We start from the raw sequence: 23927 nt of genomic DNA on the forward strand, positions 1-23927 counted from the left end.
TTCAATTTTTTTTTGATCACATGTCGATTCGGAACAAAATCGTTAAGATGAAAACAAATATAACTTATATCATCTAAGATAAATAAGAATACAACAACTTTTTAAGCATGTTTATCTTGTTTAGCACTCCATGGATACGGTCTCGAGAAGTGAACATTTTAGAAACGGGAATTGTTGGTCACCGCCTCGGAGCCAAGAGCTCGATGCCCTCGGATGTGGTTTAAGTCTCCAACGCGATATATATTTCAAAGGCAATTTCGAAATTTTTCAAAATCATCATCAATTACTATGGAAGACAGAAATGGATGAATGATTGGATCTCGTGACGCAGCACCACAAAATTGTCAGGATTCAGCCGCACCTCCCATAGGTCGACAGCAAATCTATCTGGTGCCAATGCGAGGCAGGTAGCGCAGTGTGCCGATGGGGGGAATCTACCCTTGTGTGCGCAGGGAAAAAATGGGGCACAGTTCGCACAAGTGCAGAAGAAGACGCCGGCCGGCGGGGCCGGTGAAAAGGACCGCAAACTCTTTAGAAAAGAAAACTCAAAAGATAAAACAAGCTTGGTAAACTGAAGACAAGGACCTGCGCTTTTGGAAGCGAGCACACTCAAACCAACGAATGACATCACGCGAGCGTGAGAGCCTTCTTTAAAGATCGCCACCCTCCCCCCTCCCATTGCCCTCTCCCACATCTCTCTCTCTCCTTCTCCCTCGTCGTCTTCTTCTCGCCCGGTGGCTAGCTCAGGACTCACGAGGGAGACGTGGTCGTTCGTAGGTGATTAATTAACCGGCAATTTAATTCCTTTTTCTTTTGTTCTGCAACCTGATCGGTGGTTCTTGCACGGTGTGTACGTTCAGTGTTTGTTGAGGGATTTAGCATCAGGGATTGAGAATTGTGTGTGTTTTGTGTGTTGTGCGTGCAGACTGCAGAGGGGATTGAGAATTGACATGTTCCTGAGATCCAAGGTCCAGGAGATGATTCTCAGGAGGAGGTCCAGATCGATGAACTCGTCGGCGGCGGCGGTTTCGTGCGACGGCGGCGGCAAGGGTGCTCCAACTCGGGCGGCGCCGTTCGCCTCGCCGAAGCTGCTGCAGCACTCCTCGTCTCTCCCGGCGGGCAGCTGCGGCGCCATCGGGAGCCCCCTGCGGGACCCCGATACGCCGCCGCCGCCCCTCTACTCCATGAGCCCGACCTCCGTGCTCGACGCGTCGGCGGCCTTCGCGGCGCCCGGCTCCCCAGTCGGCGGCGGCAGCACCAGCAAGCGCCGGCCGTGGTGCGACGGCTGCGGCGGCCTCGCCGACGCGCTCGACTGCGACGGCGGGCAGCAGAGGCAGAGGAGGAGCGTCCTGGCGGCCGTGAAGGCGCCGGCGCCGGCTCTGGTCAGGTCGTGCTCCCTGGACCGCCGCGTGGAGTTCGGCGTGAAGAACAAGAGCTCGTGGCTGCCGATTCACGGCGGCCGCGCCCCGGGGGAAGAAACCAAGGCTGCGGCGGTGTCCCCGGCGCCGGAGGAGATGGAGTTAGAGATGGAGCCGTCGTCCGAGGACTACACCTGCGTCATCTCCCGCGGGCCCAACCCGAGGACCGTGCACATCTTCGGCGACCGCGTCATCGAGGGCGCCGGCGAGAGCTCCCCGCGGCAGATCATCAACCTCCCGCCGCCGCCGGCCGCGGGTGGAGACAGGGGCTTCTTGAGCTTGTGATCCGTTGCATCGGTCCGTAAAATTCAAGTAATTCTGTCGATCTTGTCGTAGAAGTATTTGTTATTGAGCCTTGATCCGTGATGATGAGAATGGTCGTGTAGAGATGCTTCTCTGATCAGACGATCACATGATAGACTCTCTCTTGATCGATCGGATGATCAGACAGACAGATGGCCTGGTTTTGTAATAGGAATTCTTTGCTCCAGCAAGTTTGTACTGTCGTGTACTAGAGCAAAATTAATCCGGACCTGTAAATTAGCTGCTGTTTAGCCGAATGGAATGGAAATGAACCATGAAAATTGCATTGAATCATCATCATCTCCATGACACAAGCCTAGCTACTCCAGCTAGCTGGTCTTGTCTCTACTTGCTTGAGTCCTCCTGTCTACCAGAACTTGCGAATTATGATCATCAGGAACGAATCTGAGAACATTTTCCCACGAAGCTACTAGCTAGTACTAGCAATCAACTCCAATAATTGGTGGTTCCTTGCAGCAGTGTGTCGCAGACAAGAAGGCAATGATTGATGTTCCCTGTGGTGTGGCCTGGCCTGCCCTGCCCACTTGAAGAGCGGTGCCTTGTCCTAGTCAGGGGCCCCGGGTCTGGCAGACGGTTGCAGCTAACCACTGTGGCTGTGGCCGTGGCCTCATCCGATCATCTATCTCTAGGATGGACTTCAGTTTCAGCTGCTTTTTCACGACACCGACTGAATTGATGCCCAGTCTCTCTCGATCTTGTATTTTTCCTTTCTCTCTGGTGATTATTAATGCATCATGCTACCAGCTGATGTGAATTGTGACAGGTATCGAATGAGTTTTACAGCCACTTCCTTGCAGGGAAAAGATTAAGATTATGAATAAGACACTTAGGATGATTTATGGTGAGGCAGTTGGAGCCACAAGCGAAGGGATTCCGGAGGATTTTAGCTTCAGTTGCGCCGGAGATTTATTATTATTGTCACAACATTGTAAGATTACTTTAGAATGCTACCTAGCTTATTTTGTTGCCTTTTCCGTTTCTTATTCGGCGAGGATGTGTGTGTTTTCTAGCATGGTATCGCCGGTTATTTTGGAAACATTTACCTCCTGCACCCACAATGCAATTCTCTGATAACCAAGCTCAAAAGTAAGATGTATAGGCAGTACGACTGAACAGAACCACATCTTAAGTCCAACTGACACCTGATCTAAAACTGTTAACAAAAGCACAACAACAGAAAACTACTCATAAATCCAGGCTTGCACATGGTAAAACTGACAGAAACTTGAATACTCGCAAAAAAAGAAAACCTTGCAAACCCTTCATTTTACCAGCAACAGATGAATCCCCTAAAAAATTACTATCGGTTTACAGAAAAGTAAGTGATCGTGCCATACTATCAGTTATTTACAATTGATTGGACACAACCAAGTCATTTACATGCAAACTGGTGTTTCTCAAGGATCGCTGGAAACAAACATTTGACATATTCAAGTGAAACTCTCCCCAGCCTGGATTGGATGACCAAAGGAACTGCAGATCTCAAGCCCAGATATAAATATGATTCTTGTCAGCTGTGGCAAGAGGTCCAAACCCACACCATGCACTTGAAACGACCGATAAAGAATGGCCCTCTAGGATGGTCGGTGCACCATCCTTTGATATTGGCCATATGTAAACAGACCCATCAGACGAGCCAGCCGCCATGTAGTTTTCATCAGGGCTTATACAAGGTCTGCCCCAGTTGCCAACCACTCTGTTACCTGGGGCCCTGAATGTTCCGCAAATCTCCATAGTATGCATTCCCATTCTGAGGTCAAAAAGCTTGTGCACATTGTCCCTTCCAGTAGAAAGAACAAGATTTTTGCTCCGAGATACACATACCGAGCTGACATCAAGATGAGCAGCTACTGTGGTTAACAATTTACCACTGCGGGTATCGTGTAACCGAAGGTTTCCATCCCTGTGACCTGAGCAAATGATATCTCCATCGATGAAAGCTAGTGAGTTGGGGTTGCTTGCTGACATTATGGTGCTTTTACAGAAGCCAGTTTGGAGATCCCAAATCTTGATAGTACGATCGTTGGATGAACTAGCAATAATCAGGCTTTTCACCCAGCTTGCGTCTACAGAAGAAACATTTTTCGTGTGGCCAGTCAGAGTGTGACGAGGACGCCCACCACTAATTTCCCAGACAAACAACTTGTTAGAGCTACAGGCAGCAACTACAAACTTGTCATCATTGGTCACTGCAAGATCGTTGACAGACCCCAAGCAACCTTGTAGAGTGGAGGTTAAAGCACCAGTATTTGCAGACCATATCTTCACAGCTTGATCCTGGCCACCACTGATTAGCTTGTCTGTGTTATTTTGGAAAATTATAGATCCGCACCCACCATCATGAGCACGGATAGTGATTCTGCATGTAGATGGAATTGATGTTTCTGGGTACCCAGCTTCAGATCGACGAATGATGCCATCGGTTTCTTGTTTTGCATTGTGTTGTATTCCACCAATCCCAGCTGCCTTTTGCATTAGAACCATCTCTTCATACATTGCATTTGCCTAAACATTTTTTTCCTAAACCATGTAAGGCGACAGTTTCTTGGTACATAAAAGTACTACTATGGACAATGTCATCTGTGGGGTATATGATATATTGTGATAAATAAAAGATCTCAACTTCTCAAGCAGCTAAAACAACAACATGCACTTAATTCTTCTATTTGACTCTCGTTACAGAAGCGAAAGGACACATTTTAGAAAGGGTAGAATTTTACGGGCCAGTTGTCTGGTTTGAGATCAAGGGGAAATAATGTGAGGGCTAATATAAAAAAGTGTCATTTACAAGGATCACACTGTGTTGTGGTGTAAACTTAAGAATCTGAACATGTTAAGAATACAATTAGACATTTAAATGGAATAGAGAGCATGCCAAATATAATACACCAAGTCTCACATGTTATGCCATGGTAAGCATGCTGGCATAAGTAAAGTGTCTCATTGCAGATTCACTGAGGCTATGGTAGGGGAATATGTGTTGCTAACAAGTAAGAATATTTTTCTGTATCATATTACTGAGCTTACCAGGTACTTAAAAGGCAAGCGTAATGCTAAAACAATCTTTGATTTCTGATACCCTCTGGAAAGGTGGGAGTAATAGCAATAAAGAGATAATAGGGTACCTCATTAAGTCTCTCTGCACTCGCCATCTTCTCCTCCATGCATCGTTTGATCAGCTCCTTGTTGTCATGCTCCACAGCTTTCAGTTTTGTTAGCGCCTTTTCAAGTTCGGCTTTAGCCACCTGATGCTCCTGAATTAGAAGATCTAAAGCGTTTGTCTTTTCTTCAACTGCCTGTTTTAGCTGTACATTTTCTTCGCTGCAAAATTATCATACAAACATCACAGCAATGCTCAATTAAACAGTAGCAAAACTATCCATCACATTGGATACCTAGTTTCCTCGTTTTTACTCTGCAAAGTTTTAATCAGCGTCTCATTCTCCTTCAGCTGCGCTTTTGATGTTTTCCCCTCATCTATCTCGGCAACGAGCTGCTCGGACAAACGGGATTGAGCCTTATAGCACTGCTGCAGCTCCAACTCGTTCTTCTCAGCCTTTTCTTTCCACTCCAAAGACTACAAAGGGGTCAGCAAACCAATCACTACACAGTACACACACAAGAAGTTTCACAACAAAAAATAGTTTTCTTGTGTGTGCCCTCTGATTACTACAACTACAAGTGAAACTATCCGACATTTTGATTACACTAACTTAGCAATAGTCAATCTTGCACCTCACATAGCTGAGAACTCTATATGGCTCGAATGGGTGTTGATTATTGATGTCAAAGTGGCCCGATTCGATCGTAACTTGCAAGATCAACAAGGAACTAGAGATTGGTATTACGTGGGCGGCGAAGGGCCGTTGTAGCGCCTCGATGGCAGGGCGATGGGCCCCCTCCTCGACTTGATGCCGCCGCCGCAGCGACCTCAGGGCATCCCGGATTGCCGCCTTGCCGACCTCGACGTCCGTCATCGTCCTGCCAACAACAACCAAAAGAAAAAAAATCATTTTCCCTTCAGAGCAATTCAAGAGTTGCCCCAAACAACTCCCCATAGTTATAGGGTTTAATAGGAGGAGGGAGAGGGACCACATCAGAGAGGAAGGGGGCGCCATGGGAAGGAGAGAGGGACGAGGCAGTGTCCCAGTCGCCATGGATGAGTAGAGGGAGGGGGGCGACGTGGGGCAGGAGAGGTAGGAGCAGCGGGAGGGAAGGTGCCATGGGAGGGAAGAGGATGGAGCAAGGGGAGGGCCATGGAGGAGTGGGCCGCTGCACAGAGGAAGAAGATCGGGAGGATTGAGGCTGGGGAAGGTGATGGGCGGAAGGGTTACCTGCAGGCTGCAGCACCGCCGTCGCCGAGATTTCTCCGGCCTGCTACTTCTCGTCGGCCTCCAGCGATCGGGGAAAAGAATCGGGGGTTGGGCCGTTGGGGAGAGCGAGGGATAAGCAGCGATCCCGGGAACACAATTTCGACCAAAAGCGGGGACCGGGGCGCGTAAGTACCCACCAGGACACGAGGTCCAGACGTCCAGTACCGCTGGGAATTGGGACTGTGGCATGTTTCCGTTCCGATCCGAGTAGCAATTCGGTTCCAAACGCGGAATTCATCTTCTCTAATGGAGTACCAATTCTCCAATTCTGGATCGAATTCATATATTCAAACGGAATGCTTAGGGTTTTGGTAATTGAAAGTATATTCTCCAACATTTTCCCTATCCCATGCTCGTGCTCCAAATCTAACCGTTCTCCAAATAACATCTGGAAACCCTTCATCTTGCAGTCTGCCTCTGGTGCACCTTGAATCAGTAATATTGTTTGTTTCGACTTAAATCCTCTCTTTTCACATTCATGCAAAAATGTCGTTGCATAAGATTAGTAACGCAAGAGTAAAATGCACCCGAGGTCCCTATTCTTTCGTGAAGGTGTCAAGTAAATCCATAAATTTTGAAAATGCACGTTTAGGTTCTCATTGTTTGGCAAGTGGTTCATCCCAGGTCCCTCGCCTATATGCACAGCTCCGGCTACATGACGTGGCTACCACCTAGAATTTGAGCCCACACGTCAGACGACGAGGTGGCGCTGCTAACTAGAATTAGTGACATCTGCATGTATTAAAAAATGGAATCTTTTTACCACTCTTGCAAAACTCATCCTTCTCTTGGTAGCCACATTTTTCTTTTTAGGAACATCTGCCATGCGGGGGGTTTTCTGTAAGATTGCAACGCCACGTCGTCGCCTGACGTGTGAGACCAAAGCCTAGGTGGCAGCCACGTCATGCGGACGGATCTGTGTATACAGGCACGGGACCTAAGATGAACCACTACCAAACAATGAGGACCTAAACGTGCATTTTCAAAGATTAGAGACCTACTTGACACTTTCGTGAAAGAATAGTGACCTCGGGTGCATTTTACTCAGTGATTTCCATTTTTTGAGAACAGTTATTTCTTTATGTAACCATCTTTTAAAAAAAGAAGTTGATTGTAACCATCTTGAGGTTGAACAGCCATGGTTATTTTCGAGAAATTGATGCAAGATCAAAATAGAGGCTGATACAAAAAAAAAAGGCACTCAACCACATTCAGACAATATTTGAGCAAACGTCCAGATGCCTCTTCCTAGTGGATATATGATCACGGCAAGCAGCAGCAATGACACTTTGGTTGACAGAAGATCTACTTGGACTGTGATCATTGAGGTTAACTCTAAATAGACACTTATACTCCATCCATCATATATTGTAGTTATTCTTTCAGTTACAAATGACACTGTACATGAGAGGCAAGGCATGAAGAAACATTTGTGATATCAAACGGCATTGACTGATATGTGCAATAACAATTACTGGCGTGCCTGTTTTGAGTTCTAAGAGAGGGCGGTTGTAACTTCATATCTAATCTAACAGAAAACCATAAAATTATGTTGGCAAAACTGTTGAAAGTGCTGCTGCTTTTGTTCATGCAAGTCTGACACTCTGAATGCTGCCATATTGCAAGCGACAGATATTTTCCTTTGTTCATGTACAGTTGCTCTTTCGTAAATTACTTCTCTTGCGCTTGAGGACCATGTTTACATGCTGAAGCAAGCTTCAAGGTGAACCGCTACTTCATTCTCTTTATATTGCAGAAGTTGACAAAAATGTACGCCATAATACTATCAGTTGTTGTTAGGGAACTTGATCGCTGTCCTTACTCTATGGGATTTCTGGTGTTCCAAATATAGTTTAGCAGAGCACCAGAATTGTAATAGATGGATAGCAGGATAACCAGTGCTGCATGCATTTCCATGAATAGATGGAATAATCAGCTAAGATTCACCACCACAGTCGTTTGACAGTACAGAGCAACGTTGTCCAGCATCACCGTCCTTTCTCGAATAAGAGGAACCAGTATGCTTCAGGGCAGCTGCCCGCAACTTGAGATGCTGAATCTTTTTCTTTGCTGAATGCAAATTACCCTTATCAAGCTTCTCCATTACAAGATCAAATGTCTCCTGCTTTGGCATAAAGCCCTTCAGCACCATCTCCTCCAAGAACAGACAAGACTGAGCAGGCTTCCCGTTCCGGCATAGCCAAGTAACCAACAATATGTAAGTGCTGAAATCAGGGCTGATGTCCTTTCTAAACATGTGGCATATTAGGAACGGAAGTATCTTCATCCATTGCCTTTTACAGCACAGCTTCAGTAATGGGGTGTATGTCTTTATGTCAGGCTTGCATGACTGCTCCTCCATCTTGACCAGAATCTTCAGGGCATTCTCTGCCTGAGAGTGGTCGCATGCAGCAGAAATCATGGTGTTGAAGATAGCAACAGTGGGGGGAATTCCAGTTCTGCACATCTCATCAAACACAGAGTTTGCATCCTCCAGTCTCCCTGCTCTTCCAAGTATATAGATGATAGAGTTGTAGAAGGAAGCATCTGGGACACAGCCATCCCTCTTCACCTTATCAAAAACATCCAAAGCTTCTTGTGTTCTTCCGGCCTTCCCTAACGCATGCATCACGATCGTGTATGTGATAACATTTGGACGGCATCCTTTGGAGCACATCTCATTCAAGATGGCGTAGACTGTCTGAAAATCTTTCTCCATGCAGTATGCTTCTATCAGGCTGGTGTAAGTTATCACTGATGGACTGAAGCCATGTTCCTCCATCTCCTTCATCGTATCACGAGCTTCATTCAGCATCCGCGCCTGGCACCACCCATGGACCAGCGTGTTGAAGCTGCTCTCATCGGGGGGCACTACCCCCCTCAACTCTTGGAACACACCTCTCGCGCGCTTCACGCTCTTCTCCTTGCACAAAGTGTCCAGGAGCGCATTCATGGCCTTAGTGTCTCTCACGACGCCAAACTGGTCCATTTTATTGAAGGCATCAATGGCGTCGGTCCACCGATTGGCCCCAGCGAGCCTCCTCATCACCTTGGTCATTGTTGCCAACGATACCAAGCACCCGATCTCATCCATCTGCCTGATCAAGCCCCACAGCAGATCAAACTGTTTAAACTTTCCTAGTATATCCACCATCAAGTTGTACAAATCAGCATGGTGGCAGTAACCTTCCTGAGCGCCTGCCCACATAAAGAACCCAAACGCCGCCACCCAGTCGCTGCCAAACCTCCTCAGAATCTTGTCAACCATGCGGCCTGAGACCCTCACAGGGCAGCAGTCCATGGCTATCACAATGGCCTCCGGAGACGCAAAGTGAGAGCTCAGGATCCTGCTGACTTCGTCAATGTCGGCCTCGAACTCGGCTTCCTCATGGGAGGCGGGCGCAGGACAACCTGGGAGGATCGACAGCGGTTTGGAGACGCTTCCGTGGCTCCGTTCTACCACGGGGTCGGACTTGATCGGGAGCACAAAGTCGTCATTACTATCGTCATCATCATCATCCAAAGAGTCACCGTCCTTCTTTGGGTTCCTGAACCAGTCGGGCAGGTCGGAGCCTGCAGTCCAGAAGCTCAACGCTATGTGGTTCCCTTTAGGCGGCGTCGACAGAATAACTCGGCAGCACCGGCGCATTCTTCTGCTAGGAAGCTAGCGGACGACGCGCTACTCCAAGGTATGCTCTGCAGCTGCGTTGCTCGCTCCACCGCCGAGCACGCCCTGCCAGCCGCTGCGCCGCCGCTACTCGACGAAGGGAGCAGAATCTTCGGGGCAGGCCAGCGGCGCAGCTCTACGGGGTGCTTCCCGATCTGCCGCCCGTGGAGGGGCAGGTTGCGCCGCCGCCGCCGGGCTTGGTCGTGGGCAGAGGGCGCGAGAGCTAAGGGAGGCCAGGATTTGGGGAAGATGGCGAGCCGGTGGAGGAGGCACGCGACGGCGCTGGGATAGGCAGCATCGGGATGGGATGTGGTGGCAAATCGGGAGGGGGAGGCGGCGCAGAGACACCGGAGAAGAGCAGAGAGGAAGGAGATTGGAGAAGATGAGCAGAGAGGGGAAAGGCTCGTGGGCCGTTGGTTCGACAGGATACGTTCGGAAGATGGGCTGCTCGCACATTTGCAAAACCGACCTTGTAATGTTACCGAATCTCGGCCCAGATCTAGTCATCTCCCTCCTCCCTCGTCCTCTCCCGTACGATTGGTAGGATCAGAGTCCAGACGACCTTAGGGTTAGCGAAGTTAGCGGACTGAGATCATGCCGTAAGGGTCGCCGACATGTGGGTCCCGACCCCAGATGTCAGCGACCTCCACTGCACGTGACGTACGGCACAAGCGCCGCGCGTTTAGCGGTAGCAGAATCCCCCATGCCGTCTCTCTCCCTCAACCTCTCTATTCTTTTGTTCGTGGCTCCAGCGGGCCTCCTAAGCGAAGCGACCGTGTTTAGGGCCGCGGCTAGCGACGCCGTTCTGTAGCTCCGGGGTCGTCGACGCTAGCCGACCATCTGCTGCAACCCAAGGATTCGGGGTATGCAGCTTCCTTTATTGTTGTGTTATGACCGTATTTTGTTATTCCAATTTGGTCGTGATTTCTCCCAATTCATTTGAAATCAGTGACATTGGTAATAGGACTAGTTTGACCGCCTAATTGATGTGTGATACAATGTAATGGTAGTACTAATATTTTGTACCCAGTTACAATTGTTGGATTAGAATAATAGACAAAGGATGTTCCTTTGTTACTAAACTCTAAATTAATGTTTCTAGTCCACAGTGTGATAATGTTCTCAAAGTAAAGGCCGTCTGGATTGTGCCATCGCGGGGAACGGGAAGAAGGAAGGAATTGTACAGCGTAATGGCGGTTGCCACGCTTCTGCTCCGGAGGGCGCTTTCGTCGTTCCACCATGGTAAGTGCCTGCTTTCCCTTATGGCCTGTTGGATTCATGGGCGTGGCCCATGTTGTTTCATGGTTGTTATATTTTGTCGGAGGTCTGCAGTGTCTGTTCGGCAGAATGCCACAACCAGGCGCGTGATGTGCAAGGTCACTGCATTTGTGGTGTCGGAGATCAGTAGATGGAGATGCAATTATTTGGGAAAACGAAAGAAAAGGTCAAAAGGAGATACCTTTTCCTGCTCGGTGTGATAGTGACCGAGTGTTTCTCTGATAATTTGAGTGTAGTTATTGCAGATTAACCTTCTTATGGGATATGTAGTACAACCTCCGTTCCAAAATAGATGACGACTTCAATCAAACTTCTCTAACTTTGACCATTGATATATGAAAAGATTTTTTAGTACTGACGCTGGTCAAATGAAAATAATATCATTAGATTTGTCATTTAAATGGTTTCATTATGCAATCTTTTATTTTCTTACTAACATATTCATACTGAAAATAATGGCCACAAGCTGCATCTTAGAGATCATGTATGTATCTAAAAGATCATGTACTTTGGACAGATGGACTATAACCTTATGTCCTTATGTAATTACTGTTAGACACAATTAGGACTATTCTATTCGAGTGAGCGTGCCAGCAATGGAAGTGCAGTTCTAGTATACTGTGATTGAAACAATCTTACTCGCTGTTCAAGCGTGTTTCGCTCTAAGTGCCGCCAGTCACACATACAGCTTCCTTCTATGTGCATCTCCTTACCACGTTCGGAAGAAAAATCAGAGTCGGAAGTTGGCGCTTGCGGCAGTGTTTTGGTCTCTTGTTGTGATTATCCGGTGTTTACTGTAACTTTGTACAGGCCTGCAGTGTCCTTATGCAGTTTCCTGGGTACTTTACTTTGATAGGTTGGTCCATTCTACAGTTGTCCATTCACTAAGAATTTGTCTAACTTTTATGGTGCAGATGTTTATATTCGCTGCCTTCTCTCCAGTTCTGATCTACATTCCATGGTCAATTCTTCCAATCTGAGATTTTGGAGGGGCTACCACAACTCTGGGAAGTTTGATTTTACTGATATGACGTAAGTGTACATTTTTTTTTGCTACCTTCCAAGATTCCTCTAGAAATTCTTGTTTTGGCGCATAAACTTGTGTATTTACGTACCAATATTACGTACCATATTTGCTACCTTCCAATATTACGTACCATATTTTTTTCGAGGGATTCCGTTTCTTGCCTACTTAAAACAATTGTCCAGTGTGGGATGCTAGTATAAAGAAAGTAACATGTCACTGTAGCGTCCAATATGACATCTGTTGACACAACCGTGGTGCGCATGTTATTTTAGTTCATTTAATTTACCTAACCAGACGTCATACTGAGTGCCATGTAAGTCTTTGAGATTTGGTATATGCCAGTATGCACAGTAAAACACTGTTTCCTCACTTCCATGCTATAAAGACTTGAATTAAGTTCTGTGCTATCTTGAATAATAGCGATCCTCATATGTGGTACCCGAATGCCCGAGAAAAGAAGCGCAAAGTATTTTTACACGTCGGTCCTACAAACAGTGGGAAAACACATAATGCTCTCAAGAGATTAGAAGCAAGTTCTTCAGGTACTATTTTGATGTACTCAGTGAAAATGAAAGGGTATACAGTTTTAATGACTGCTGTGACTTCTAACCAAATGTTGTAGGTGTGTACTGTGGACCTCTAAGATTGTTAGCACGGGAGGTAGCAAAAAGATTAAACAACGCTGATGTCCCTTGTAACTTGATTACTGGACAAGAAAGGGAAGAAATTGAAGGTGCAAAGCATAGCTCAGTGACGGTTGAGATAGCTGATGTGACAACTGAGTATCAGTGTGCTGTTATTGATGAGATTCAGGTACGTGAAGTGACCCACATTATGCGTTCTTGCTTGGAAGATGTATTACAAATAAGAATGCCGAAACTTATGAAGTTTTTTTACTAAGTCATCCAATGAACCATATTCTCAACTGTGTAGGAAGTATCGTTTGGAATGTCCTCATAATCCTCATATTATTTACTTCTATGTAGTAGATGATTGGCTGTAAAACAAGGGGTTTTTCATTCACGCGTGCACTTCTGGGGCTTTGTTCAGATGAGCTTCACGTTTGTGGTGACCCAGCTGCTGTTCCTATTATTCAGCGAATGCTTGAACCTACTGGTGATGTTGTTACGGTAATTTAACCAAAACACCTCATTCATGATGATAGTATTATGTACTTCCTGCTACACACATGGTAGTTGTCATATCAAATTGTATTAAGATTGCCACTTAAGTTGCTGTACAATGATGATACACATGCAATTGAATTTCTTCACATGAATAGAGACTTTCATCCTTCGTATAAGAGAAGTACAGATAGTGTAGCTACTTAGTGTAGACTTTGTAGTTATAATGAAACATTAGTAAATAAATACATCACTAAGCATGTTTCTAGATTCAGACGGACTATCTGAACTTATCATACAGTACTTTCATACACAATTTCATATGATAAAAATCAAGGATAACAACATCATTCTATCTTCCCCCTTTGCCCAAGGTATTGTCACATACTAGTTTTAACTTTTAAGCCTTTGCCCAAATTTTAGGTTGCAACCTTATAGTTTAGTAATCAGTAACACTAATTTTGGACCTCTACATGAGAATTGTGTGAGGTCATGCAGGTATTTTTGTTGGTGGTGTGATGTTCTAATGTTCTATGCTAGCTGATCGTATTCCAAGTGAACTTGAGAAACTTGTCCTGCCCATTGTGCTGTGCAGTATTTATTTTCAATGCTAGTTCTGCTGAACTACTGATGCAAACATCTCGAGAACAATATATAGCAAATTTCCTAACTCGCCGCGTCTATGTTGCTGACCAGGTTCAATATTATGAGAGACTGTCTCCTTTGGTTCCTCTGAAGTCTACACTTGGATCTTTCTCTAACATCAAGGAAGGGGATTGCATGGTAACGTTCTCACGGCGTGAGATATATAAGCTTAAGGTTGGTATTCTTTAAGTGACTACTGCAGTAGTGCTTTGCTTCATTATTTCGGGGACAGATCTTAAAATAGTATTTATTTGCTTTGTTCCATATAACCAAACGAGCAAATTAGAGGGTCACGCTTACGGACAAAAATAACTGAGGAAGTCTCAATAATTTGGGGGAAAAGATAAAAACTTGAATGCCAACTTTTGTTCGGTCTATCAGCACAACTGGATCTCTACATGTAAATTCGGAAATGATCAAAACTCTCACAGTCAGGTATGAAAAAACCCTTGAATCTAGAGCTGTTTAGCTCTCTACCCAGTTTAAGTATTTAACAGTGAGTCTCCAAAAAGAAAAGGAAGGGGCTCTTATTTGAATTTGACAGTCTATTTATGATCAGAACTCACAAAATAATTGAGAACCTTGGCAGTTGTACTAAAATCCTTTTACTACAAGGGGCGTGTAGAACAACTTGAACTATTTTGTATTTGCACGCCACTGTGTTCACTGTTGCTCCTGCACTTTAAATAGGTGCTTTGTACGACTGGCAGATATCAAAAGTGAAGAACATACTAATGATTAATTGAACCATGTTTTCTTACTGTTCTTTCTTTAGATCAAATCTCCATGCTTTCTTCACATCAGACCATTCAAATGGCTTGAAGAAAATGTCTTAACAATAAGTTGGGAGAATTGTAAGTTCTAATACTCCCTCAGATCCATAATATGTGTCGGGGATTTAGTACAGAGTTGTACTAACTTTGTACTAAATCCCCGGCACTTATTATGGATCGGAGGGAGTAGTTGATATGCCATGTTGCAATGGCAATGGTAGTTATGTGACAGGATACTTTTGTTCAATTGATAGCATATTAGCAGCCCTGTTTTTCATAAATGCAATCTGATGAAAACCTGTTTTCTAGTTATCCAAGCATCTTTTGTTATCCTTTTACTTTTTCGTAATATAAATACTGGGTACTCCAAATAAAATTGAGCAGTGAAAATCAAAATGCAAACTGGGGGCTGGTCCAGTACTCCAGTGTACACCTGTGGTGCCTAGCCTAACTCAAGAAAAACTTGATGCTCATAGTAGCATCACCACTTATCGTTGTTAGTTATACCATGGTATGCAGCTATATACCCAAATCCATGATGCTGATACATCATTCTGTTGATTTACGGACTACTGAGTGTTCTATATGATTATTAAAGTTATGCATTTACCAGATGAGGTGAAATAAGAAGTTTCAGCTAGCTTTCTTATATTACAATTTTTGTGCATGCAGAAAAAAATTGAAATGGAGGGGAAGCATCTTTGTTCTGTAGTCTATGGCTCTTTGCCACCAGAAACTCGAACAAAACAGGTATATTTATAAACATTTTGGGATTCCCTGTCTTACTGGTCTTATTACATATGCCTCATTGGTATGTGTCTCTAGGTCTTCATGTAATTGGAAGTAAGGTGAAATAGCACACCCTTCCATTTGAACATATTGAGATGCATGCACACATAATTGTTACACCTACTAATTTTGAGTATCAAAATGAATATATTGTGTGATAGCTGAGTTGCAACCATCTGAATGATAAAGCATTTTTTACATTTATTATGTAACCTGCATTATCGTTTGCTGCTTGAAATGGTTTGAAATTGTGCATGCTGCTCAATGAAAGATGAACTTTCAGTTATTATTTTGTTGATTTATACCTGCTATGTTATCAGGATTTAAAATGATCGCACTTTTTATCTGTTATTATAGGAGTAGATTATTAATGCAACAGGCCGACAACTTTTAGCCAGAATTAAGAGATTACGAGTTATGAGTCTACTGTGGGTAGAATTTTTTTGGATGTCATACTTTATTCTCGTCGTAAACATGATTATTTGGATAATTTTTTTATTCTGTTCCCTAAACTTGCAGGCAACAATGTTTAATGATGAAGCCAGTGAACTTAATGTGCTGGTGGCTAGCGATGCTATTGGAATGGGTCTTAATCTGAACATTTCTAGAATTATTTTCTCTACGCTGGAGAAGTTTGATGGCGTCCGCATGAGGGAACTAACTGTGCCTGAGATCAAACAGATTGCTGGTATTATATTTGCTTCTTAATTGCTCTTCCCCTGGCAGTTTCCGCTTCCTATTCTTGCACAGGCTCTTGAGCTGTGAATTGAAAACACATTCTGCATGTCTCATAATTCATCTTCTTTTTGTAGGAAGAGCTGGGAGATATGGGTCTAAATTTCCAGTTGGTGAAGTGACCTGTCTACATGCGGAAGATCTCCCATTACTGCACTCATCTCTGAAGTTGCCTTCCCCCATTATAGAGGTGCCCACCCATTACTATGCAGCATATTGATTCTAGCACCTGCTATATGATGAAACCGCAAGAGCTCTGTATGATTCATAGTTAGTAGAGCTAACCACAAATACCGCATTGTTTTATCTGCAGCGTGCTGGACTTTTCCCCACCTTCGATCTATTGTCTGTGTATTCAAGATTGCATGGAACCGACTTTTTTCACCCTATTTTGGTAAGCTAAACAATAATCTTTTTGGTATTAAATGCATTGATGCAATCACAGAGCAGCTTCATACTTCTATAATATGTTTATTGTCAATGTAAGCTAAATATTATACTCCCTCTCTTCCGGCATGTTAGGCTCATCTCAAAAATCCCTATAACCAAGGTGCGTGATTACGAAAAATCTGGTTATAAATTGCGCCAACCATGAAGCTGCTTTCCCATTTAATAATTTCCTTACTAACCGCACCGAATCTGGCCAGACAAGCAAGTTAATCACGTGATTAGTGTGAAACCGTTGCATGCAGCATGCAGGCCAATAATGAAATGAAAAGTCACCGATTCAATTAATTATGCTGTCAAATGAGGAGTTACCGATTCAATGAGTACTCCTTAACTCCAATCTGAGCCTAGCAAACTGGAACAACGAAAGATTGAGATGGGCCTAACATATTGGATCAGAGGGAGTAGTATATAAATAGTTACTGATGATAACCTTTTTGCTGTGCTGGTTGAATGGCAGTATGGCTGAGCAAGTCACTTAGATATTTTATAGCTATCGGAATATTCTAACACTTTAGCTGCACAATTTAGTTATTCTGGTCTGTTCAATGAATTATGTCACATATGATAAGTTAGCTATATTCTGAGTATCTTGTATTTCTTTATACTTCAGCTTGACATTTCTTGTTCGCGACAATTAGAACGTAGAGTTTACTTTGCGTCTATATCTTATTCATTCGATATTGAGTTATCTTTTATGTTCCCATTAAACTATGTCAATGCTTTCTGTCTACTAGCTAAATGCACGTGCTTTTCTACGAAATTAAAAATATGTATTATGAACGAGTTGTTTAAATGTTTGTGACTCATGTTTTTCAAATTTTGTGTTACGAATTCTCTAAAATATTTCTTTGAAAAACAATTATCTGAAAACATCATCAAACCCAATCAATCATAGTCAAAAGATCATGGTATGTATATCTACCGCAGAGAATGAGTGACAGTTAAATGATTCGGTAGCAATCGAGGGAGTAGACTTGTTGGAATGAACGGACGGCCGCCAACTCAGATCTTTATAAGTGTAAAGATTTGCATCTACTTCATCTTGTCAGGAATATGTGTTACTTCATTTGTTTTGTCTTTGTTCTGCTGCAGGAACGTTTCTTGGAGAAGGCTAAGCTGTCTCCGGACTATTTTATTGCCGATTGTGAAGATATGCTGGTAGGTTTCGTTTCTTCAAAAGAATATTTTCCTCTATTGGTCTAACTCCCTACATGTTACGCGCAACATAATCATACTAATATCACCTGGGTGGAAAAGCACTGACTGTCTGACTGCCATCTTTTTAAAAAGGCAACAGCTTGGCATTATCTTTAAGTTAATACTTATAGACTAATATGAACTTGGCAAGATAGATTATGTCTGATATTGAGTTGCTGGTTCAATATCTTATCTAGACACATTTTTTTCTCCCCCTGCTGACAGAAAGTTGCTGCTATTGTTGATGAATTGCCTCTTGGGTTGTACGATAAATACATCTTTTGTCTCAGGTGATTTACTATGGTACTAGCCAATATATCCTCGTTTATATACCTGTACACCTGTTTAGCAATCTCTTGCTCGACATGTTGTCAGTTATCTGACATCCTGGCCACTTTCTGACACTTGTATCGCAGTCCAGTGGATGTGCGTGATGATATATCTACTCAAGGATTAATTCAGGCAAGAATTTCTACCCTTTGTGGAATTAGGATTAGGAAACAGTGTCACTAATTTCTTGAGGTGCAGTTTGCAGGAAATTATGCAAAGAAGGGCACTGTTCGACTTAAAGAAAGATTTACATCCGGAACACTCCGGGTGCCCAAAACACACAATCAACTCAAGGAGCTTGAATCAGTTCACAAGGTTATTCTATCTTTTGTTTCTCCAGTATAACTATATCAAAAGTCACTATCAATAGTACTATATATCTTGTAATGTTTCTTCTGAACACATATTATTTCGTTCTAAAGGTATATATTATGCAAAGGTGGTAACCATGTGCATGTGCATTGTCTATTCCGTTGTGGAGGCAGCAGTTGTCTACTATATATAAAAATTAGAGCTAAAATCCATATATGATTGAAGGAAGAAATAAATTCTGATAAAGACGTACTACCCGCAGGAGAGAGAAAGAAACTCGTGTTCTCTGCATTGTTCGAACCTGAACTTGTCGTATCAAGGATGATGCTATAACACACCATAGACCTCGAGGCTTTTGTTGCTGATTGGGTGTCGAGACCAAAGTGATATGTACTTCCTCCTTTCCTAAATATAAGAAGTCCTAGACTCCTAGTTTTGTCCTAAGTCAAACTCCTTCAAGTTTGACCAAGTTTATAGAAAAACCTACCAAAATCTAGAACTCCAAATTAGTTTTATTATATATATATATTCATAGCACACTCATTTGATATTGTAGATCTTAGTAGATTTTTCTATAAACTTGGTCAAACTTAAAAAGGTTTGACTTAGGACAAAGCTATGACTTCTTATATTTAGAAACAGAGGGAATATTATTTAAGCTCAGTTTCTGGCTCCTGAACTGTGTTGTGATGAACTTACTTTATAATCTGTTGTGGAAAAATATACACAAAAGTAGGAAAAAGTTGATCAGCCAAACAATAAAATAGACAAAAGCAGGGTGGGGCAAACGGGATTGTGAGAATCCACCGCAATGCCAAACGCAGCCTTAGCCTTAGCTGTTACTCTGCACTAGAAATGTCCCCCTATGCAAACATATTACCAATTCAAAACAAGAACGGGTGTGTATTGAACTTCAAAATGGCTGTCTAAGTATAGTTTAGGAAGTCATCCTAATCTTAATAAAGTGGATTATCCCACATGGTCCTAGTGAAGAGAGAGTAAAATTTATTGTATGAAAATTTTATTGATTAATAGGTTGTTCTAGAAAAACGTTATTGATAAATAATCCCTCCGTCCCATATTAAGTGACTCAAATTTGCTCAAATATGGATGTATCTATGCTTAAAAAGCGTCTAGATACATGTAATAGAAAGTCAATTAATACGGGACGGAGGGAGTAGGATTTTGCTGGTGGGTTGCTAATACAATGTAACAACAGCTACATGATGCATGTAGCTGTTGGAGTACTATCTTAGAGCCAACCACTTAATTATTGACTGAGGGTGCTGAAACTATACCTTCTTACGTGCTGTAGTGTGCTTCTCCAAGCAGATGAATCTATATTTTTATTTAAAAAAAGATGGGAGGAACCCCTTGTTTTTTTATGTATAGAGAAGGCAAAAAACTAAGATGATATTCATCCCCTTCAGGGATGGAACCTGGCTGGCCCAGAGCTTAGAGTTTGTCCTTTATTCTCATGGATCCTTGATTTCGTACTTGCAGGACCTAACATGTCATTACATAACTGTGTGGGGTTTATCCTTTGTTGCATCGGTTCTTTCTTTGCCCATATAAGATAATATTCTTTTGGGGAAAAGATGGGCAAACACTTTGGTATTTCAGGGAACCATACTTTCAAACAGTTCATAGTTTCTACAAGAGTAAAATACACCACTAGTCCATGAACTCGGCAAAAATTAACACTTTAGTCCACGAATTCGAAAAACGCACACTTCAACCTCTAAACTGGGACTACTGTGACACTTTAGTCCAAAAATGATTCGGCGAGGCTTAATCACACCACATGGCTGCCACGTCGGCTTCGGCGACCCCTTCACCGGCGTCCTCTCGTGAAAATTGAGCATTGTGGGCTTGATAGCAACCTTAGGTGAGGCGGCGGCAACAGTGTGGTTCTCAGGGCCCCAGGATCCCCGTCTGGGCGCGGCCGCCTTGCCCCTCGCGAGTGGCTCGCATGGTGATTTTGCAAAAAAAAAATCCTGAGAAATTTGAGTAGCAGTGCGCGGTCCTGGCCGAAGCTGACGTGGCGGCCACGTGGTGTATTTAAGCCTCGACGAACCGTTTTTGGACTAAAATGACACAGTAGTCCCAGTTTAGGGGTTTAAGTGCGCGTTTTTTGAGTTCGTGGACTAAAGTGTTCATTTTTGCCGAGTTCATGGACTAGTGGTGTATTTTACTCTTTCTACAACAAAATTAATTTTGTAGCTACAATTTCAGTAGACCACTCTCTTCAAACTGTTTCTGAATGAGATTAGCCACATTGTATTTGGTGATTACCGCAGGTCCTAGAGTTGTATGTGTGGTTAGGCTACAGATTTGAGGACTCTTTCCCAGACCGTGAACTGGCGGCTTCCCAAAAGTCAATCTGTAGCATGTAAGCTCCTTATAGGGATTCCTTTTATCCTTTTGTTCATAAATTATATGGAGGTCTAATTGCTGCTTGTATTATCAGGTTGATTGAAGAATATCTTGAGAGATCAGGATGGCAGCAACAAGGACAAAAGAGGTTTTTACATAGTCCACGGAAATTGCGCCAAGAATATGATGCATCACAATTGTATGATATATCCCTCCCATAAATTTCTTACTAGTATATTATTTGCATTCTAGGAGGTGAATGACTATGCTAGAAACGTGTTTTAGCGAAAAGTCTGATTTCTCGATTTTCTACAGCATTCATTTTTCTCGCTTAACTGTGATCACTCTTTCGAGATAAGTAGTGATGTCGAAAAAAGGATCTATAAGTGCATCTATAACAAACACATGTACTATAGTCATTGTTGATATTTTCCTCATTTTTCCGCATTTCACCTCAGAATATTTTTGTCGACACCTCGCAGATGATGCCTTCCTCTTGTCGTCTGCCTTGAACCCATAATATTGTTTTTTTAGACTTAAAAGGCACTATTGCTAAATTTTCCTCTCCTCTCCTTTTACATGATTACAACCAAATGAAAATGCTGTTACATAAGATTAGTAAATTTATATCGGTGCTTTCCCTGATAGACAGTTATTTCTTGATGCAACCATCTTTTCAAAGAAGTTGATTGTAACCATCTTGAGGTTGAACAGGCGTGGGTATTTTCAAGAAATTGATACAAGATCAAAATAGAGGCTGATACCAGAAAAGGTACCTAATCGCATTCATACAACATTTGAGCAAACGTCCAGGTGCCTCTTCCTATTGGATATATGATCACTGACAAGCAGCAGCATTGACGCTTTGGGTGACAGAAGATCTACTTGGATTGCGATCATTGAGGTTGACACTAAGTAGTATTTAGGCAGCATTTATACTCCATCCATCATATCTTGTAGGTATTCTTTCAGTTACAAATGACACTGTACATTGTATGTAAAACATGAGAAGCAAAGCATAAAGAAACCATTTGTTATGTTACACGGCACGGACTGATTTGTGCAATGACAATAAGTGCCTGTCTTGGGCTGTTGTTACTTCGTATACTAACAGAAAGTCATAAATTATGTTGGCAAAAGTCTGAATGCTGCCCTGTTGCAAGCGACATATATTTTCTTTGGTACCTACAGCCAAAGAGAAAAGCCATGAAAACAAGTGAGTATTGTTTGCAGCAGGAGATTTTGGTTTTTATCAATATGGTTTCGGTACTACCCCCTTTGTTTCATAATTCGTGTCTCTAATTTGTTCAAAAATGAATGTATCTTGTGGAACAAGGCCTCACCTAGGGCAGAGGGCTTGTGGATTTTGTGGTCTGTGGTGTGGCGGCTGCAGTTCTTGGGGAGGACGGGAGAGAGAGTAGGAAGAAAAACCCTTCGTTCAGGCTACTTAATGGGCCTTGGGCTAGCATGGGCCAACTATATTCAACACTCCCCCTCAAGATGGGTGATACATATCTATCATTCCCATCTTGTCACATGCAAGATTGCAATTCTTAGTTCCCAATCCTTTTGTTAGACAATCTGCAATTTGCTGTCCTGAACAAACATGTTCTATCTTGATAATTCCAGCATCAAGCTTCTCCTTTATAAAGAATCTGTCAATTTCGATATGCTTTGTTCTATCATGCTGAACATGACTATTTGCAATACTTATTGCTGATTTGTTATCACACCACACATTTAAACATCCATTCTTCAAAATCTTAAGCTCACTCAATAGATGTCTGACCCATAGCATTTCACTCAACCCTTGTGACATAGCTCGATATTCAGCCTCTGCCGTTGACTTGGAACCACTGGCTGTTTTTTGCTCCTCCATGACACTAAATTTTCCTCCAACAAAGACACAATAGCCTGAGGTAGATCTTCTGTCATCTAAACAACTTGCCCAATCTGCATCGCTATAGCCATCTATATTCAAGTGCCCATTGCTTCTGAACCACAACCCCTTTCCTGGTGTTCCCTTCAAATATCTTAAGATTCTATGAACAGCCTCCATATGTCCACTCCTTAGTTCATGCATATATCGACTCACGACACTTACCGCATAAGCTATATCTGGCCGTGTATGACAGAGGTACAATAACCTTCCAACCAACTTCTGATATGACTCCTTGTCCACTAGTTCTCCAGATTGAGCCGTCACCTTATAATTTTGATCAATCGGAGTTGATGCAGCTCTACATCCCAACATGCCCATATCACTGAGAAGATCTAGTGTATACTTCCTTTGCGATAGAGCTATTCCCTTTGACGATCTAGCCACTTCTATGCCAAGGAAATATTTAAACCGTCCAAGGTCCTTGACCTCGAAAGTCTTACTCAAGCTTCTCTTCGGTCTTGTTATCTCAGCTTCATCGTCTCCCGTAATGATTATATCATCGACATAGACAGCTAGAATTGTGATCTTCTGCTCGGAATGTCTGTAGAACACAGTGTGGTCCCCATTGCACTGACCATATCCCATGTCACACACAGCCCGCCTGAATCTATCAAACCATGCTCTAGGCGATTGCTTCAAACCATAAAGAGAAATTTTCAATCTGCATACTTTACCGGCAGTTCCAAACTCTATGAGACTAGGTGCTACCTCCATATAGACTTCCTCCTGCAAGTCCCCATGCAAGAATGCATTTTTGACATCAAGTTGATGCAATGACCACCCAAAGTTGGCCGCACAAGATACTAGAATTCTCACTATGTTCATCTTCGCTATAGGTGCAAAGGTCTCATCATAATCGATACCATACGTCTGGCTATACCCTCTTGGCACAAGTCTTGCCTTGTATCTTTCAATTTTACCATCAGAATTCTGTTTTACCGTGTAAATCTATTTACAGCCCACTGCCTTCTTTCCATCTGGAAGATTTGTCAACTCCCATGTCCTATTCTTCCTTAAAGCCTCTAGCTCTTCCCTCATTGCTGCGCACCACTTAGGATCCTGCCGTGCTACTCTCCAATCAGTGGGAATGGACACTAATTGGAGAGATGCTACAAATGCTCGATAAGAGGGTGACAAGGACTCATATAACACATAATTGCTTATATC

At 43.1% G+C, this 23927-nt stretch overlaps 4 protein-coding genes across 5 annotated transcripts; 2 read left to right on the plus strand and 2 right to left on the minus strand.

The window, feature by feature from the left end:
• The first annotated feature begins 619 nt into the window (after positions 1 to 619).
• LOC100821352 lies at positions 620 to 2015 on the plus strand. Its single transcript, XM_003559652.4, has 2 exons — positions 620 to 777; positions 926 to 2015. Exon 2 carries the CDS (start codon positions 951 to 953, stop codon positions 1701 to 1703), a length of 753 nt encoding a protein of 250 aa, XP_003559700.3. The 5' UTR covers positions 620 to 777; positions 926 to 950; the 3' UTR covers positions 1704 to 2015.
• A 909-nt stretch (positions 2016 to 2924) lies between these two features.
• LOC100823518 (autophagy-related protein 16) lies at positions 2925 to 6235 on the minus strand. The gene is made up of 5 exons (XM_003559659.4): positions 6077 to 6235; positions 5591 to 5723; positions 5138 to 5319; positions 4868 to 5063; positions 2925 to 4247 (listed from the first exon to the last, which is right to left on the minus strand). Exons 2-5 carry the CDS (start codon positions 5717 to 5719, stop codon positions 3225 to 3227), a joined length of 1530 nt encoding a protein of 509 aa, XP_003559707.1. The 5' UTR covers positions 5720 to 5723; positions 6077 to 6235; the 3' UTR covers positions 2925 to 3224.
• A 1203-nt stretch (positions 6236 to 7438) lies between these two features.
• LOC100828837 (pentatricopeptide repeat-containing protein At3g22670, mitochondrial) lies at positions 7439 to 10173 on the minus strand. Its single transcript, XM_003559384.4, has one exon. It carries the CDS (start codon positions 9762 to 9764, stop codon positions 8052 to 8054), a length of 1713 nt encoding a protein of 570 aa, XP_003559432.1. The 5' UTR covers positions 9765 to 10173; the 3' UTR covers positions 7439 to 8051.
• Positions 10174 to 10343: 170 nt separating this feature from the next.
• LOC100829138 (ATP-dependent RNA helicase SUV3, mitochondrial) lies at positions 10344 to 21946 on the plus strand. Of its 2 annotated transcripts, none has more exons than XM_003559385.4 (18): positions 10344 to 10645; positions 10885 to 11024; positions 11975 to 12092; positions 12508 to 12629; positions 12710 to 12900; positions 13077 to 13217; positions 13908 to 14030; positions 15302 to 15379; positions 15938 to 16106; positions 16231 to 16343; positions 16467 to 16547; positions 17696 to 17761; positions 18026 to 18090; positions 18217 to 18262; positions 18329 to 18445; positions 20743 to 20834; positions 20913 to 21017; positions 21533 to 21946. In XM_003559385.4, the coding sequence occupies exons 2-18, from the start codon at positions 10973 to 10975 to the stop codon at positions 21570 to 21572; spliced, it is 1719 nt and encodes a 572-aa protein (XP_003559433.1). In that variant the 5' UTR covers positions 10344 to 10645; positions 10885 to 10972; the 3' UTR covers positions 21573 to 21946. The 2 variants fall into 2 exon arrangements, with proteins under 2 accessions (XP_003559433.1, XP_024312581.1); XM_024456813.1 differs by having other exon boundaries at positions 10892 to 11024.
• Positions 21947 to 23927: the final 1981 nt, after the last annotated feature.

The sequence above is a fragment of the Brachypodium distachyon genome, chromosome 1, assembly GCF_000005505.3.
Source record: "Brachypodium distachyon strain Bd21 chromosome 1, Brachypodium_distachyon_v3.0, whole genome shotgun sequence".
Lineage (NCBI taxonomy): Eukaryota > Viridiplantae > Streptophyta > Magnoliopsida > Poales > Poaceae > Brachypodium > Brachypodium distachyon.

Excerpts from the sequence above, each read along its gene's own strand:
- LOC100829138 (XM_003559385.4), top strand. The coding sequence starts at position 10,973 with ATGGCGGTTGCCACGCTTCTGCTCCGGAGGGCGCTTTCGTCGTTCCAC. Across the intron at positions 11,025-11,974 it reads GCTTTCGTCGTTCCACCATG|ATGTTTATATTCGCTGCCTT; the intron begins GTAAGTGCCTGC and ends TTTATGGTGCAG. Across the intron at positions 16,344-16,466 it reads TGCCTTCCCCCATTATAGAG|CGTGCTGGACTTTTCCCCAC; the intron begins GTGCCCACCCAT and ends TTTTATCTGCAG.
- LOC100823518 (XM_003559659.4), bottom strand. The coding sequence starts at position 5,719 with ATGACGGACGTCGAGGTCGGCAAGGCGGCAATCCGGGATGCCCTGAGG. Across the intron at positions 5,320-5,590 it reads AACGGCCCTTCGCCGCCCAC|TCTTTGGAGTGGAAAGAAAA; the intron begins GTAATACCAATC and ends ACCCCTTTGTAG. Across the intron at positions 5,064-5,137 it reads AGTAAAAACGAGGAAACTAG|CGAAGAAAATGTACAGCTAA; the intron begins GTATCCAATGTG and ends ATAATTTTGCAG.
- LOC100821352 (XM_003559652.4), top strand. The coding sequence starts at position 951 with ATGTTCCTGAGATCCAAGGTCCAGGAGATGATTCTCAGGAGGAGGTCC.
- LOC100828837 (XM_003559384.4), bottom strand. The coding sequence starts at position 9,764 with ATGCGCCGGTGCTGCCGAGTTATTCTGTCGACGCCGCCTAAAGGGAAC.